General features: G+C 48.2%; 1 protein-coding gene across 4 annotated transcripts in view; it reads left to right on the forward strand.

The window, feature by feature from the left end:
• Positions 1–4,194, forward strand: part of LOC308572199 (asialoglycoprotein receptor 1-like) — a 37,153-nt gene extending 32,959 nt beyond the window's left edge. For all 4 annotated transcript variants that reach the window (XM_081168173.1, XM_081168172.1, XM_081168171.1 and 1 more), the window contains 3 exons: positions 57–199; positions 1,476–1,582; positions 3,593–4,194. In XM_081168173.1, the coding sequence (XP_081024299.1) occupies positions 57–199; positions 1,476–1,582; positions 3,593–3,743 (401 nt within the window). In that variant the 3' untranslated portion in view covers positions 3,744–4,194. The remainder of the gene's footprint in view (positions 1–56; positions 200–1,475; positions 1,583–3,592) is intronic.
• Positions 4,195–18,141: the final 13,947 nt, after the last annotated feature.

Consider the following 18,141-nt stretch of genomic DNA (forward strand, 5'->3'; position numbering starts at 1 on the left):
GGAGTCTGACTAACGCTGAATATCCCTCTTTCCTTTCTGTGGCCTAGCCCCCCCAGAGGCCTGCTGCCCCAAAGGGTGGGACATATTTCGGAAAAGCTGTTACTGGGAGTCCCGACTCGGGAGGCCCTGGGAGGAAGCCAAGGCTGACTGCGAAGCCCGAGACGCTCACCTGGTGATCATCAACTCCTATGAGGAACAGGTAGGGGCCCTGGGGATTTTGCAGGTCTGCTCCCTGCGCTGTGGGTTTGGTGCTAAAAGATAAAGGGGACCCCTGACCATTAGGTCCAGTCGTGGCCGACTCTGGGGTTGCGGCGCTCATCTCGCTTTACTGGCCGAGGGAGCCGGTGTACAGCTTCTGGGTCATGTGGCCAGCAGGACAAAGCTACTTCTGGCAAACCAGAGCAGCGCACGGAAATGCCGTTTACCTTCCTGCCAGAGTGGTACCTATTTATCTACTTGCACTTTGACATGCTTTCAAACTGCTAGGTTGGCAGGAGCTGGGACTGAGCAACGGGAGCTCACCCCGTCATTGCGGGGATTCGAACCACCGACCTTCTGATCGGCAAGTTCTAGGCTCTGTGGTTTAACCCACAGCGCCACCTGCGTCCCGGGTTTGGTGGTAGGGAGGGGTAAGATGTCGCCTCCGTCCTTGCAGACCTTACTGGGTGCTAAGATCAGCAGAGGAGGCCCTCTTAAAATCACAGAATGGTAAAATTGGAAGGGAACCCGATGGTCATAGTTGTGTGTACAGTCAAACCTCGGTTGTCAAACATAATCTGAAACGACAATCATAATCGACATAATCATAATCGACAATCGAGGTGTGGCTTCCGATTGATTGCAGGAGCTTCTTGCACTCAAACAGAAGCCGTGTCGGACTTGCGGCTTTCGAAAAACGTTCGAAAACCAGAGCATTTACTTCCGGTTTTTCGGCGTTTGGGAGCCAAAACATTCAAAAACGAAGGCGTTTGAGAACCGAGGTTTGACTGTATTAGTGATAATAACATACCAAAGAATGCATTCTATTGCAGAACATTGCTTTGCAAAAATGGGCATCTGATGCAAATGTACCAAAAATATTAGGTGAAATCTAATATGCTGGTAAATTTTGCAAATTTTTTGCTGATAAATCCTGCAATTTTCAGTGCAAGTGTGACCTGCAAAAATACATAACTAGGGTAAGGTGTGCATAAGAATGCATATTAAAAGGTAGGTTATCATCACCATAATAATAGGGATTTTTGTTGTTGTTGCAAAAATGTGTCTGTTAGTCACAATGGCATACAAAAAATAACCTGTCTAGCAGGACAAATTTGCCCTAAAATCCTGACGGAATTTCATAGTTGCTGCTGTTTGTAATTGCAAAATGTCGAGAACTGGGTTTAAGATTTAAAAAATGAGAAACAGAGCTGACCGATCCTAGTGCTTCCTCTCTTTGCATTTTCTAATTTTTGTGGTTTTTTTTCTCACGCCAGCGATTTGTGGCCGTCCGTGTGCGCCCCCAGTTTATGTGGATCGGCTTGAGTGACGCTACCGGGAGCTGGAAGTGGGTGGACGGAACCCCCTACACCGTTCGCCGATCGTAAGTTCGCGGACGGCAGTGCGGCCAGCCCATAATGCAATGTGGGGTTTCGGCCACATTCACACCATAAATTCAAGGCCCTGTGATACAACTTTAAAGAGCCTGGCTTCCCCCAGAGGATTCTGGGAGCTGTGGCTTGTTAAGGGCGCTGAGAGTTGTGAGCAAAGACACCTATTCCCCCCCCCACAGAACCCCCTATGATGCCAATTCCTTTTTTTAAAAATATAATTTTTATTAAATTTTCACTTTAAACAGTAATTTCAAATATTCGTCTACAACTCTCATTCCCTGCTGAGCTTATGACTTCCCTCCATCCCACCAACAGGCTTTCCCTTTTCAAATCTATATCTCACAGTTGAATCTTATATTATAAAGTCCACGTCGTAGGGTTTATTTCAATCCTGCTAGTGTCTTCACACTTCTACAGTTATTATTTATGTAGTCAATGGATTTACTCCAGGCTCTTTGGAATTTTCAATCGTCCTGGTTTCGAACCTTGCAGGTCAGTTTTGCCAATTCCACACAATCCATCATCTTCGTCTGCCACTCCTCCATCGCTGATAATTCTTGGAGCTAATCGAGTTCTCGCCGCAGTTGTTGCGTACATAAATAGTCTCCAATCTACCTTTGCAATTTCTTCTCCCGTCAAGCCCAGCAAAAAAGCTTCCACTATGATGCCACTTTCAATGGTCATGGCTTCCCCCAAAGGATTCTGGGAGCTTGTTCAGAGCGGTGAGACTTCTGAAGAGATGCCTGTTCCCCTCATAGAACCACAATTCCCAGAATTCCCTGGGAAGAGGAATTGACTGTTAAACTACTCTGCGCATTGTAGCTCTATGAAGGGAATTGGGGTGAGGAGTGGGTCTGCTGGCAACTCTCAGCCCCCTTAACCAGCCACAGCTCCCAGAATCCTTTGGGGGGAAACCATGGCACCATAGTTGTCAGGAGCTGGCCAGCTGCCAGCTTGAGAAAACTGTACGCAAGAGGCAATTAACGGAGGATTTATTGCTGGGGACCACCTCCTTCGGTGATCTATGTATGATGTTTTGGGGGGGCGGTCTTGAGCTACAGGGGAGGCAGTTTCAAAAGTCTATATAAGAGCTTGTTCTGGGTTCCTCTCCACCCTCCCTGGGTGGGGTGAGTGGGGACCCTGTTGCAACAATTTAATAAAGATCAGGCTTACTAGCTGCTTTGCTTCTTAATATTCTCTGGTTGGCCTCTCTTATTTTCTCCTACCAATAGGGAACCCACTTAAGGACTCTATATGGGCTCTTGGGTACCCCGTAAGGGAAAAAGAAGCAGTTTTTCTTATAACAAGGGCATGGGGAGGTGGTCATCAAAGTATGTGCTTTAGCCTTGTTATAAGAACCTAACCCTTAGCACTTGTCCCTCTTGACCTAGAATTCAACCTCTGTGCCCATTCGCTAAGAATCTAAGTGCATTTTTCTTTTTATATAAATTTTTATTAGTTTTTTAACATATCATTTTCAACAGCAATTAAACATACTTTTACATCTTATTCAATTTTTTTGGCTTCCATCAGTCCTGTCTGAAAATTTTCCAATCTAATCTCTTAGTATGCATTCCTTATCTTCCCTATTACATTTCAAACTCATAACCAATATCACTATCTTTTTCTACTTTGTAGCACTTCGTATATTTATCCTTACAAAACTTCTTGCAGTCCTACTAGGGTAATTTGTTGGTTACAGTTGCTCTTCAAATAATTCATATACTTCTTCCAATCTTCTGTGAATCTCTGGTCCCACAGGTTTCAAATCCTCCCTGTCATTTTGCCCAATTCTGCACAGTCCATTAATTTCGTCTGCCATTCTTCTTTCGTTGGAATTTCTTCTTGCTTCCATTTCTGGGCTAACAATACTCTTGCCGCTGTTGCATATAAGAATATAACCTAAGTGCATTTTTCACCCTTCCTTTCCGTGGTTGAACCTGGGAGAGGAGAGGAAATTGAATGTCATAACCTGCAGTTTCTCTTTTTTTGCCTTCCAGGGACTGGTCCCCAGGGCAGCCAGATAACTGGTACGGCCACGGACTTGGGGGAGGAGAGGATTGCGCCCACCTCCATCATGACGGCACCTGGAATGACGACCACTGCTCTCGCAACTATGGCTGGGTCTGCGAGATGGAGGCAGTGGATTAAGGGGTGGGGAGCCTGCCCTTTGACCCCTGGCTCCATGAAACTGAGTTCTCACCAGTCGCCGAAGGATCTAGGGATCCTGGGGCAACAGAAGCAATTTTGCTGCCTTCACCCCTGGGGAGGGTTTTCAGTTTCCTCTCAGACAACCCCTCTTGCCTACAGTGTCCTAAAACATAGCCAGGCATACAAAGCCCTCCGTACCTGACTGCTTTATTTCATTATTATTTTTTAACCCAAATTTTAATTTTCTACACCGGCAATGGGCACCCAGAACCTCAGCGCGGAGCCTCGATTCCCCTGTTGTGACCCTGGCTCCAACCATTAACAACACAGCCAGGGCCAGATTGATAGAGGCCCCTAAGCGCTTAAAGGATTTTGGTGCCCCCACAGATATCTAATTCAGAATGCAAACAAGAATAAACCGTGAAATAAAATTTTATTTTTCGAAATGAAACGAAGTCTACGGTAGAGTGGGAAATAATGTTTCTTTTTGCATACTTCGACTTTATTTGCATTTGGGGGGAAATTATCCTCCTTTTCCCGATTACAAAGTCTCTGATCAGACCCTCAAAACTAATCTTACGTAACACATCTGCTTCTATACTTGGTAGAGATAAGGAATCCAGCCTGCCTCTTTGCACAGTTGCTTGGTTGGGATTTTTAATAGACTTCAGCTGAGAAAATGAAAGCTTGGCTGAGCAGTTTGTGACCATTAATATTAAAAATCTGGCAATGCAAAATTTCTGTGCTGCACCCACTTCCCTTGACGCCCTAAACACGGGCTTATTTTGCTTAATGGTTGATCCAGCCCTGAACACAAGCCCTTCTGCCCTTTGGCTGTATGTGAGATTCCCCTGACATCTCTTTTTCCTTTATTACTTTCCTCGTTTCCTGGGCTCTCCTTCCGGCCTTTCACTTCCCTCGCAGAAGTTGCTCTGTCTGTGAACATTCTGCTGCTGTCCTTTTCCCTCCCCGCCCTGGGAACGCACACTATCCTTTAGCTCCCTGGGCAACTGAGCTTGTATTCATCAGGCAAAAGATCTGACCGTGTGGCTCTTAGCAATTAACGTACGGTTTCTGGAACTTGGAACAGGGAAGGCAGGTGTGTTTTTTTTTTGGGGGGGAGCGATGCCCCATTTCTCTCTGTGCTTGCAAATTGGCTGGGGAAACTTCTCGGCAATAATAATTCAAGGAGAAATTAGGTGTCACCTTTATTACAACAACAACAATCTTTATTACGGTCCAGAGACCCAACAAATCGTTACAAAGCAATACACAATTCATACAGCCCACCTCCAGGTCAAACAAGCATTTTGTTCAGAATATAGGGATCATTGGTTCTTGCAACCACCGATAAAAACTTTTCCACTGCTAATGTTCTAGCGTTTGTCTGGTCTTCCAATAGGAACCTCACATAGTGAGCCTCTGATTTTCCTGGGAAAGGTACCAGCAAGGGCAGCATCAGTTCAGCCCTGGCTTGCTCATATTTTGCACAGTGCAACAAAATCTGTTTTATGGAATCGATGTCTTGAGCACACAAGCAAAGTCTGTCCTGGTAGGGAACTCCTCTCAACCTGCCATCCAACACTGCAGAAGGAAAGACGTTTAGTCTGGCTTTGGTGAAAAGCCTTTGATAGTTTGGTACTGTCAGGTTTTTAATGTAAGATGTTAATTTAAAGACATGCCCATACAGTGGTGCCTCGCAAGACGAAATAAATCCGTTCCTCAAGTCTCTTCGTCTAGCTTTTTTCGTCTTGCAAAGCAACCCTATTAGCGGCTTAACGGATTAGCGCTATTAGCGGTTTAGCGGCTATTAAAGGCTTAGCGGCTATTAAAGGATTAGCAGATTAGCGGCTAAAAGGCTATTAGCGGCTTAGTGGCTTAGAAAAAGGGGGGGAGCGGGAAAAAATCGGAACACTTGCAAGACCTTTTCGTCTTGCAAAGCAAGCCCATAGGGAAAATCGTCTTGCGAAGCAGCTCAAAAACGGAAAACCCTTTCGTCTAGTGGGTTTTCCGTCTTGAGAGGCATTCGTCTTGCGGGGCACCACTGTATTGTAATAATAAATCAGGGAAACGGAATCAAATCCTGGGTTAGGCCACTGTGTGCTTGCAAGTGCGTGTCTCCTCACCTGGAGCGATCAGCTTGGCTGGCAGGCTTGTCACAGAGTGAAGCCTTTGTTGCTAATGAGGACTGTCCTAAATTACTGTTTTGTCTCACCCAAGGAGCACCCACCTCTCTGCTCCAACTGCCTCGTGGTTTCAGGTGGAGCCCAGCCAGGTGACCTGGCATGCAGCCACGCCTCTCAAATCTTCCTCAGGTATCGAAATGATACAATACGCTAACCTTTATTGTCACTGTCCCATACAGAACAACAACATTGAAAAAATCTACATCAGACATTCAAAAACCAACAAGCCTGCTATCCCAGCCTGGTTAGCCCCCTAAAAACTCTGATACCCCATAATTGAATACAATATACTCCCATAGAAATTACCTCACACTGCGTTTAAAACCAAAATCGCATTTGGATAGACACTGTTTCTCAGGCAGCTATTCCTTCTTCCAGAAAGGGACGCGGGTGGCGCTGTGGGTTAAACCACAGAGCCTAGGACTTGCCGATCAGAAGGTCGGTGGTTCGAATCCCCGCGATGGGGTGAGCACCCGTTGCTCGGTCCCTGCTCCTGCCAACCTAGCAGTTCGAAGCACCTCAAAGTGCAAGTAGATAAATAGGTACCACTCTGGCAGGAAGGTAAACGGCGTTTCCGTGCGCTGCTCTGGTTCGCCAGAAGCAGCTTAGTCATGCTGGCCCCATGACCCGGAAGCTGAACGCCGGCTCCCACGGCCAGTAAAGCGATATGAGCGCCGCAACCCCAGAGTCGGCCACGCCTGGACCTAATGGTCAGGGGTCCCTTTACCTTTACCTTTACCTTTACCTTTACCTTTACCTGGACCTTCTTCCAGAAGGCAGAAGCTGAAAGAGATTATTTCCGGGGTGCGCACTATCCTGTGCTATCTCTGCCGCTTTCTTATGGCACCTGGAAGCGTAGTTTTGGTCCAAGGTGGGAAGAGTGCACCCAATTATTCTCTCCGCAGTCTTTGCAACCTTGGAGAGAGTTGTTTTTCCCCTAACCGTGCAGCTCCCAAACCACACACAGAGACCATAAGTTAATACCACCCCCATCGTACTGCCCGGACACTGAGGTCCAACTCTGAGGGCCTTCTGGCGGTTCCCTCACTGCGAGAAGCCAAGTTACAGGGAACCAGGCAGAGGGCCTTCTTGGTAGTGGCACCCGCCCTGTGGAACGCCCTCCCTCCAGATGTCAAAGAGAAAAATAACTACCAAACTTTTAGAAGACATCTGAAGGCAGCCCTGTTTAGGGAAGTTTTTAATGACTGATGTTTTAATGTATTTTTAATATTTTGTTGGAAGCCGCCCAGAGTGGCTGGGGAAACCCAGCCAGATGTGCGGTTTATTATTATTATTATTATTATTATTATTATTATTATTATTATTAATTGAAAATGATGTTTCTCTCGTAACACTGGAAGCTGAATGTCAGGAGATTCGGGGGGAGATAAAAGGAAGTCTTTCTTCCTGCAGCGCAGAGTTTAAACTGTGGAACTCCCTGCCTCAGTGATGGCCCCCAACTTGGATGGCTTTAAAAGAGGATTGGAGAGGTTCGTGGAGAAGGAGAGGGCTTTCGATGGCTCCGCTCTGTCCCCCCCTGTCAGAGGAAGAGGGGATATGATAGCCTTCTTCAAATATCACAAGGGCTGTGGACTTGCAGCAAGTTTGTTTTGTGCTGCTCCAGAGGACCCAAGCCAATGGCTTCAAGTGAAAGGAAACGAGATTGCAACACCTGGAAGAACTTTCTGAGGGTAAGAGCTGTCTGACAGTGAAACGGATGCCCTCGGGAGGTAATAATAATAATAATAATAATAATAATAATAATAATAATAATAATAATAATAATAATAATAATAATAATAATAATATTTATACCCCACCCTCCCCAGCCAGAGCCCAGCTCAGGGCGGCTAACACCAGTAATATTACAGTAAAAACATAATGGGGGGGGGCAATTAAAAATACAGGTTACTCTCCTTCCTTGGAGGTTTTTAACCTGTTGGGGACGATTGGCTTGTGCTTCCGGCACATGCTCCTCCCAGCTCTACCATCCTATGATTCTAAGCAATGCACCTGAATGCCAATTGCCAGAAGGATGGGCAAATGGCCTTGTGTTCGAATCCTGATCACTGGTTTCCCACTGGGACACCCAGTTGGCGACTGTGGGAACAGGGTGGTGGCTCAGATGGGCCGTGGGCCTGATCCACCAGGGCTTTTCTAATGTTAATAATGATAATAGTAATAGTAATAATAATAATAATAATAATAATAATAATAATAATAATAATAATTTATTATTTGTACCCCCCCCCAATCTGGCTGGGTTTCCCCAGCCACTCTGGGCGGCTTCCAACAAAGACCAAAAATACACTAAGGCCCAAGGCCTTCACGTCCTGCTTTGTAGCTCCAAACCAGGCTTCCCAAAAGCACTGACGAGGAATCTTGGTTGCTCTCCTACGTTCCCCTTTGTGCAAACTCCACCGAAACCAATGCCAGGAGTTGCCTCGTTTGGCTGTGTCTCCTCCTCCTCCCAAGGCAGCGTCCCACACTCCTTGCTGTTATTAAACAACACGCGCCAATTACTCACCAACCTGGTTTCCCAGGCAGGAGACAAAACATAACAAACTGGATCGAGGGTGGAAACAAGTCGAGGTGAGCAGAAAAACAGGATCGGGGTGGCGGTGGAGGAAAAAGTTTTCTCTTCCATCATCACAGGTTCGTTTCCTGCAGCACGTACTCAGGATTTGAACTCGTACCCTCGGCGGCTAGCCACAGATTTGCCGCCACTTGCCACAGCCTGGGTTGATTTGGGCAGGTTTGCTCACACCCACAAGGTGAGTTATCATTTGGCGGCTTGGCAGCAGGTAAAATCTGAGGCTGGCGCGGCTATTTTTAAGATGTCGGCCAACTGCGACACTTGAATTTCCAGATGTGCACACTCAAGTTGGAGGCGACTGCAAAATGCACAGCCCTAAATACTGCTGCAATTACTAAGACAGACATCATTTTCCAGCTCACGATCCCTCAGACATTCGTGGGGCCGTCCTTTTTGAAAATAATAATCAATAATAATAGTAATAATAGTAATAATAATAATAAGACCCTGCCCATCTGGCTGGGCTTCCCCAGCCACTCTGGGCGGCTTCCAACAAAGTATTAAAATACCGTAATACATCAAAAGTCAGATACAGTGGTACCCCGCAAGACGAATGCCTCGCTAAACGAAAAACCCGCAAGACGAAAGGGTTTTCCGATTTTTAGAGGCTTCGCAAGACGAATTTCCCTATGGGCTTGCTTCGCAAGACGAAAGCCCATAGGGAAATCTCCTGGGACAGCGGGAAAGCGCAGCGCACCTTCTCCTCTGTTCCCAGACCTGTCCTGAAGGCTTGTGGTGGGAGGTCCGGGAACAGAGGAGAAGGCGCGCAGCGCTTCTCCTCTGTTCCCGGGGCTTGCGGTGGGAGGAGGGTTTTTCCTCCCCACCGCCAACATTCAGAACAGCATTCTGAATGTTGGCGGTGGGGAGGAAAGCCCTCCTCCCACCGCAAGCCTTCAGGACAGGTCCGGGAACAGGGGGGAAGGCGTGCAGCGCTTCTCCTCTGTTCCCGGACCTGTTTTGAAGATTTGCGGTGGCAGGAAGGTTTTCCTCCCCACCGCCAACATTCAGAAGGCTGTTCTGAAGGCTGGCGGTGGGAAGAAAAGCCCTTCTCCCCCGCCAGCCTTCAGAAGAGTTCCCGGAGGGCTGCCTAGGCTGCGGATAGCAGCATGCTGCCCCGCGCAAGGGGCGCTCTTAAGCAGAGCGCCCCTCGCGCGGGGCAGACATTCGCAGCTTGGGGAGCCCTGCAGGACTTCCCCGCAGGGCTCTCCAAGCTGCGGATAGCAGCCTGCTGCCCCGCACGAGGGGCACTCTTTAGCAGAGCGCCCTTCGCGCGGGGCAGACACCTGCAGCTTGGGGAGCCCTGCAGGACTTCCCTGCAGGGCTCTCCAAGCTGCGGATAGCAGCCTGCTGCCCCGCACGAGGGGCGCTCTTTAGCAGAGCGCCCCTCGCGCGGGGCAGACATTCACAGCTTGGGGAGCCCTGCAGGACTTCCCCGCAGGGCTCTCCAAGCTGCGGATAGAAGCTGCGGATAGCAGCCTGCTGCCCCGCACGAGGGGCGCTCTTTAGCAGAGCGCCCTTCGCGCGGGGCAGACATTCGCAGCTTGGGGAGCCCTGCAGGACTTCCCCGCAGGGCTCTCCAAGCTGCGGATAGCAGCCTGCTGCCCCGCACGAGGGGCACTCTTTAGCAGAGCGCCCTTCGCGCGGGGCAGACACCTGCAGCTTGGGGAGCCCTGCAGGACTTCCCCGCAGGGCTCTCCAAGCTGCAGATAGCAGCCTGCTGCGCCTATCCGCAGCTTGCAGAGCCCTGCGGGGAAGTCCTGCAGGGCTCCCCAAGCTGTGAATGTCTGCCTCGCGCGAGGGGCGCTCTGCTAAAGAGCGCCCCTCGTGCGGGGCAGCAGGCTGCTATCCGCAGCTTGGAGAGCCCTGCGGGGAAGTCCTGCAGGGCACCCCAAGCTGCAGATGTCTGCCTCGCACCGGGCAGCAGGCTGCTATCCGCAGCCTAGGCAGCCCTCCGGGAACTCTTCTGAAGGCTGGCGGCGGGACAAGGGCTTTTCTTCCCACCGCCAGCCTTCAGAAGGCTGTTCTGAAGGCTGGCGGTGGGGAGAAAAGTCCTTCTTCCCCCGCCAGCCTTCAGAAGAGGTCTGGGGACAGACTGTCCCTGGACCTGGTCTGAAGGCGGTCTCCATAGGAACGCATTAATTGATTTTCAATGCATTCCTATGGGAAACCTTGCTTCGCAAGACGAAAAACTCGCAAGAAGAAAAAACTTGCGGAACGAATTAATTTCGTCTTGCGAGGCACCACTGTACTTGTTTATTTCCCAGTAAATTTTAACCTTACTACAAGACCATCATATACACAGGGCCAGATTGAGGTTTGATGTGTCCCTAAGCTACTGAACGTAATGGGGCCCTTTCTATGTCCAGCTGTCCTTTGTCAACAACAAATTGGCGCTGTTTTTTGTGTTGAATATATGCTCTATGGTCACTTATGGACCTAGTAGGTATCTCAAGCCATTTGCCCATGTTGCCCTGCAACCTGTCCATGCAGAATTTAGGCACCCTATATATAGAAAGGAGCAAACCAGGGATATTTGAGGGAGCAGGCGGGGCCCGTGACTTACATCATAGGAGCCTACACACTGTTGCTGTAGGTAGGCTTTATTTTATTCGCTTTTTATCTTATATTTTGGAAATGTACTTCCAATTTTTTCCCCTTTAATTTTTTTGGGGGTGCCCCCAAGAGAGTGGGAGGGACGCGGGTGGCGCTGTGGTCTAAACCACAGAGCTTAGGACTTGCCGATCAGAAGGTCGGCGGTTCGAATCCCCACGACGGGGTGAGCTCCTGTTGCTCGGTCCCTGCTCCTGCCAACCTAGCAGTTCGAAAGCACGTCAAAGTGCAAGTAGATAAATAGGTACCACTCCAGCAGGAAAGTAAACGGCGTTTCCGTGCGCTGCTCTGGTTCGCTAGAAGCGGCTTAGTCCTGCTGGCCACATGACCCGGAAGCTGTACACCGGCTCCCTCGGCCTATAGAGCGAGATGAATGGGCAACCCCAGAGACGTTCGTGACTGGACCTAACGGTCAGGGGTACTTTTACCTTTAAGAGAGTGGGGCCCTAAGCTATAGCTTGTTTAGCTTATACGTAAATCCGGCACAGCCCCCAGCCCCATCCTCACCAGGCCTTGACCACCCATTCTCGCACCCAGAAACTTGCTTTTATTATTACTACAGTGGTACCTCGGGTTAAGAACTTAATTCGTTCCAGAGGTCTGTTCTTAACCTGAAACTGTTCTTAACCTGAGGTACCACTTTAGCTAATGGGGCCTCCCTCTGCTGCCGTTGTGCAACTTCTGTTCTCATCCTGAGGCAAAGTTCTTAACCCGAGGTACCATTTCTGGGTTAGCGGAGTCTGTAACCTGAAGCGTCTGTAACCCGAGGTACCACTGTATTATTAAATGGAATATCTGTTGTTGTTGTTACCGAATGGAAAGCGAGGTCTTTCGGAAGCTCGGTTCCACCCACGACGCCACAGCCCTGGCTTTGCCCGGACTTGTCGTGGCAACACACGGCACCCTGGCGAAACCGCTCGAAGGAAGTCAGTGAGCAAAGATGGAACGGCACTCCTTTGAAGCACGCAAGGAAGAGCGTGCAGGATCACGCCAGTGGCCCTTTGAGTCCAGTATCCTCTTCCCACAGGGGCCAACCAGATGGGAAACCTGCAAGCAGGACCCGAGTGCGAGAGCCCTCTACCCTCTTGCGGCTCCCAGCCACTGGCATTCATAAGCATTGATGCCTCGCAAGTGTGGAGGCCAAGCCGAGCCACTGCGGCTGGGAGCCATTGATAGTTTTTCATGCCATCCCAACCGCCGACGACAGACCCCAAGCGTTCCAGGCTCAGCAGAGAATACCCACCATTAAAACGAATGTTTTACTAAAAATGCTTTTCCTGTTTCAGACAATCCCTGTGATTGGAGGGACAGGCTGCCTCAAAAATTGGCAGCGAGGCATCTCTAAATATATCTGGCAGGGGGAAATCCCAATTAACTATTTTTGTTGTTGTTGTTGAGTTGTTTAGTCGTGTCCGCCTCTTCGTGACCCCCTGGACCAGAGCACGCCAGGCACCCCTTTCTTCCACTGCCTCCCACAGTTTGGCCAAATTCATGTTCATAGCTTCGAGAACACTGTCCCACCCTCTCGTCCTCAGTCGTCCCCTTCTCCTTGGGCCCTCCATCTTTCCCAACCTCAGGGTCTTATCCAGGGAGTCTTCTCTTCTCATGAGGGGGGCAAAGTCTTGGAGCCTCAGCTTCAGGATCTGTCCTTCCAGTGAGCACTCAGGGCTGATTTCCTTCAGAATGGAGAGGTTGCATCTTCTTGCAGTCCATGGGACTCTCAAGAGTCTCCTCCAGCACCAGAATTCAAAGCATCCATTCTTGGGTGATCAGCCTTCTTGATGGTCCAGCTCTCACTTCCATACATCACTACTGGGAAAACCATAGCTTTTACTATATGGACCTTTGTTGGCAAGGTGATGTCGCTTTTTTTAAGAAGCTGTGTAGGTTTGTCACAAACTATTATAAAAACATAATAAAACATTACACATTAAAAGGCTTCCCTATTCAGGGCTGCCTTCAAATGTCTTCTAAAGGTTATATAGTTACTCATCTTCTTGACATCTGATGGGAGGGCATTCCACAAGGTGGGTGCTACTACTGAGAAGGCTCTCTGCAAGTGTTCATCTTACCCACAGGATTACGGCCTTAGTTTCAAGCTAAAGGTGCTTAATTGTCAGGAGTGCTCTGATGGTGTTTCCTGCTTGGCAGGGGGTTGGACTCGATGGCCCTTGTGGTCTCTTCCAACTCTATGATTCTATGATTCTATGATTCTATGATTCTATGATTCTATTAATTGATATCAAAGAAAGAGGGGGATTTTCTCTGTCAGGTTTGAAACTCTATTACGAGGCGGCCTGTCTCTCCTGGATCAGGGAATTGTGTACACTTCAAAATACAGACCACCTAGACCTGGAAGGACATGACAACTGTTATGGCTGGCATGCCTACTTAGGTATTGTGATGTGAAAGAACAAATATTACCATTTACTTCTCTTTTTTCTGGCTAAGCCCTTTGTTTGTTATTTCAATAAAGCATTTATATTTTTTTTTAAAAAAACAGACTGACCCTACAGCAAACCCACAAAAATGCCCTTGCTTAGAACAGGGGGACCCTACTTCCAGGAGCTGAACGCGGCCCCCACAGGTTTTTCTACTTGGCCCTCAAAACTTTCATCACACAACCCTTCCTCTTGCGTAATCACACACACCCAAAAGCCACCCCTCCTCCAAACATTCCTTGAGGGTTTTTTATTTTGGGCCTGCTTTGAGTGTGACATTGAATTACACCTCTGCGCTTGCTCCCTCGGATGTAGGGCAGGGAGGGTTGGGTGAGAGTGTGGGTGGAGAAACTAGGCTTCCATCCAGAGGCAAACATCTGCATTTATTACGCCGCAGCCTTTTGCTTCTGCCCTGTACACACCTAGAAGGAGACGGCGCAGCCCCTGGGCTCTGAAAAAATATCCCCCATCCCTGGCATACAAGATATATATATATTTTAAAAGATATTTATTAAAGTTTCACAAATTATAAATCAATCACAACAATACAAACAAACACAAACAAGAAAAAACAAGTATAATTTCAAATCCTTATTTTCTTAAAACTTACTTCACCGACCTCCTCATACTTCCCCTTTCTGCATTCCAATTTCAAATATTTAGTTCAGCAAATCCTCACCCTTAATTTTATCTAATTATTAACCTTTCTTTTCTTCCTGGCGCACAAGATAAAAGCAAGCCAGAATGAGGCCTGCAACCTGTTTATTTATTTATTACATTAATATTTCACTTTTTTTCCTCCATGGAGCTCAAGGCAGCTTCTATGATTCTCATTTAATGCCTGCAACAGCAACAACCCTGTGAGACAGGTCAGGCCAGAGTGAACGACTGGCTCAGTGAGGTCGCCCGGTGAGCTTCACTCCCGAGTCGGGATTCGAACCCAGACCTGTCCCTGGTTCTAGTCTTACGCTCCAACCCAAGGGATCTCAAATGGCGTGAGGGAAGTTCTGCCCTGGTGTGGCAGGAGCGGACGGCAGGGGCGGTGGGAAGATTCGAGGACAACCAAAGGAACATTTAAACATTTCAGCTTAGCAGAGCAGAGCATCGTATCAGAATAATTTTGTTTATTTGCAGATTATGGATGGAGAGCTTTTCAAAACGAGAGCAAGGGCATCAAGTTGCAGGAGGTTGTGAACTCTCCTTCCTTGGAGGTTTTTAAGCAGAAGTTGTCTGCCCATCTGTCATGGATGCTTTAGTTGGGATTCCTGTATTACAGGGGGCTGGGCTAGATGACCGCTGGGTTCCCTTCCAGCTCTACACTTCTACGATTCTGTGCTTCTAAGTGATCATGAGGACAATTCTAGTTCTGATCCAGAATCACCGTTCGAACAGAGTGCTAGAGAAGACTCGTTTATAATTATATTTTTGGAACGGTTAATGTTACCATGTAGCTGCCTTGTCTTATATCTTCTGATCATATTATAAAGGAGTTGTGTTGGATGTTACAAATCAAGCACTACTTGGAGTTGTTTATTTTTGTATTCCTTATCAATCAAAAAATTGAGCGTGGAGCGAGCAAATTTTTATTCTGAAAGTGTGGCCCAGGAAAAAAAAGAGTTTGAGAACCACTGCTCTAAACCACTATTGTTGTTGTTGTTGAGTTGTTTAGTCGTGTCCGCCTCTTCGTGACCCCCTGGACCAGAGCACGCCAGGCCCTCCTGTCTTCCACTGCCTCCCGCAGTTTGGTCAAACTCATGCTGGTCGCTTCGAGAACACTGTCCCACCATCTCGTCCTCCGTCGTCCCCTTCTCCTTCTGCCCTCCATCTTTCCCAACATCAGGGTCTTTTCCAGGGAGTCTTCTCTTCTCATGAGGTGGCCAAAGTCTTGGAGCCTCAGCTTCAGGATCTGTCCTTCCAGTGAGCACTCAGGGCTGATTTCCTTAAGGATGGAGAGGTTTGATCTTCTTGCAGTCCATGGGACTCTCAAGAGTCTCCTCCAGCACCAGAATTCAAAGCATCCATTCTTTGGCGATCAGCCTTCTTTATGGTGCAGCTCTCACTTCCATACATCACTACTGGGAAAACCAGAGCTTTAACTATATGGACCTTTGTCGGCAAGGTGATGTCTCTGCTTTTTAAGATGCTGTCTAGGTTTGTCATTGCTTTTCTCCCGAGAAGCAGGCGTTTCAATTTAGAAGGAAAATCAACTAAAGCATTGAGGATCATTTAAAAATAATCCCCGCCCCCGTTGTTCTGGATTTGAAAGGTGATCTGACGCCACCTGTTTACTCAGGGAGTAAATGGGCCTTCCTGAGTTTGCACAGGACATGATTCACAACCTCCTCCCTCAAGCTGACGAAAAGGGATCTTCCCCTTTTTTTCAATCCAGAAGAATATTTTTGATAGCCAAGAAATCTCTGTCACTCCTGACGCCACTTCCCTTCAGGTTTTGCTGCGAAGGGAATAATTAATATTCTGGGCTCCCAAACTGATGCAATGGAAGATAAGCAACGAATGTGGGAGAAGATATAATTAGATTCTGCAAACGATGCTTTGCTGCAGTCTTTTAGATCCCAAGCAGCCTGCGGGGAGAGTGGCCTCCTTTAATCTTCTGGCATCTTAGGCGAGAATGAGGTCATATTGGGTGGCGTCAGCAGGAGAGGAGTGGGGCTCGCGGAGGGCAGAGGAAAAAACAAGACCTTTCCCCCTTTCCTTGTGCTTCTAACAGGAGGTGCGCTGTCAGACACGACTAAACGACTAAACAACCACCACTTTAGCTAATGGGGCCTCCCGCTGCCGCCGCGCCACCAGAGCACGATTTGTGTTCTCATCCTGAAGCAAAGTTCTTAACCTTAGGTAATATTTCTGGGTTAGCGGAGTCTGTAACCTGAAGCGTATGTAACCCGAGGTACTACTGTATCTATGTACTGGCTCACTGGGAAAACTTCAGAAATTCATATAGACAAGTCAGCTCCTCAGCCGCCCCTCTGCCTGAGTGATAACCCCTGGCATCCTGATACCTGAGTGCCAGACAGGTAGCCATTCCAGAAAGAACAAACCCAGATGGAGACAAAAGGGTGTGATTAACTTGGCTGGGAAATTTGTTGTTGTTTAGTCGTTTAGTCGTGTCCGCCTCTTTGTGACCCCCTGGACCAGAGCACGCCAGGCCCTCCTGTCTTCCACTGCCTCCCACAGTTTGGTCAAACACATGTTGGTCTCTTCCAGAACACTGTCCCACCATCTCGTCCTCCATCGTCCCCTTCTCCTTGTGCCCTCCATCTTTCCCAACATCAGGGTCTTTTCCAGGGAGTCTTCTCTTCTCATGAGGTGGCCAAAGTATTGGAGGTGGCCAAAGTATTCCCTACTGGGAAACAGGGAAATGTAAAGATCTCTTTTGTTACACTTGATGGGTGTTTGATGGAGGGCAAGGAGAACCATGGGGCAGGGTCCAGGATGCTCAGATTACGGCCACCAGACCTCCCCTTTCATGATGTAATCGTGATGTAACCGTGATGTAGTTTGGGGGGGTAACATGGGGATTAGCAGCTAATAAAAGTTTGGGTCCTCTCTTGTTCGGGGCTTCCATCTTGTTCCACCTGGTGGCAGGTGGGAGTCCTGTCGCGACAGTCTTCATAAAGACCAAGCCGACTGGCTGCTGTTTTGCTCTGGTATTCCTGACTGGTGTCCTTGTTTTTAGTCCAAGGGAGCCCTCAGATTTCTCCGTTAACAGTGTCCTCTAGTCCAACCCCCTTGCAATGCAGGAATCTCAACTAAAGCATCGACGGCAGGTGGCTATCCAACCTGTGCAGACTCCGGGCTTCTGGCAAAGGCACTCTTCACATGCTCAGAAACACTGCTTTCTAACTTCATGAAAAGCAGAAAGTTAAGTGTTATGCTTGGAGAAGGGAGGGTTAAACCAACTGCGGAGATCCAGGAGGGAGTTTTTTATTTCCACTTCCACGGCTAGCAGCTCAAAGCTCAAACTTGCCCTCCATATTTCAAATATATATTTTATTAAATTTCCAAAAAGTTCACATAAACAATCCCATACACGATAGATTTTTCTTCTCTGTTTCCGATTTCCCTTCCCATTTCCCGTGATGTTTCCTTTTCCATTTTTTCTCTCGCAAAAGCAGCGGTATCTGGAATATTGGGGGGGGGGGTGTTTCCAGGACGCCTGGGTCCCCTCCTCGCTTCTAAGAGGCTCCTGAGAGCGGGGAGGCGTCGGAAGCGGCGGGGCTCCTGGTTCTCCCCTACCTGAGCGCTGGAAAACCTCCCCTCCATTTTTCGAAACATATATTTGATTATTATAATAATAATAATTTATTTATACCCCGCCCATCTGGCTGGGTTTCCCCAGCCACTCTGGGCGGCTTCCAACAAAACACTAAAGCACAACCTATTAAACATTGATTGACATTCCAAAAAGTTCACATAAACAACCCAAGACATGATAGCTTTTTCTTTTAGTTTGCAGATTTCCCATCCCATTCCCTCCCCTCCATTTCCCCCCCTCTTGCAGAAGCAGCGGGGCGGGTCTGGAGGGTCGGTGGGGTGCCAGGACG

Source organism: Podarcis bocagei, assembly GCF_964188305.1.
Source record: "Podarcis bocagei genome assembly, chromosome: 13".
Lineage (NCBI taxonomy): Eukaryota > Metazoa > Chordata > Lepidosauria > Squamata > Lacertidae > Podarcis > Podarcis bocagei.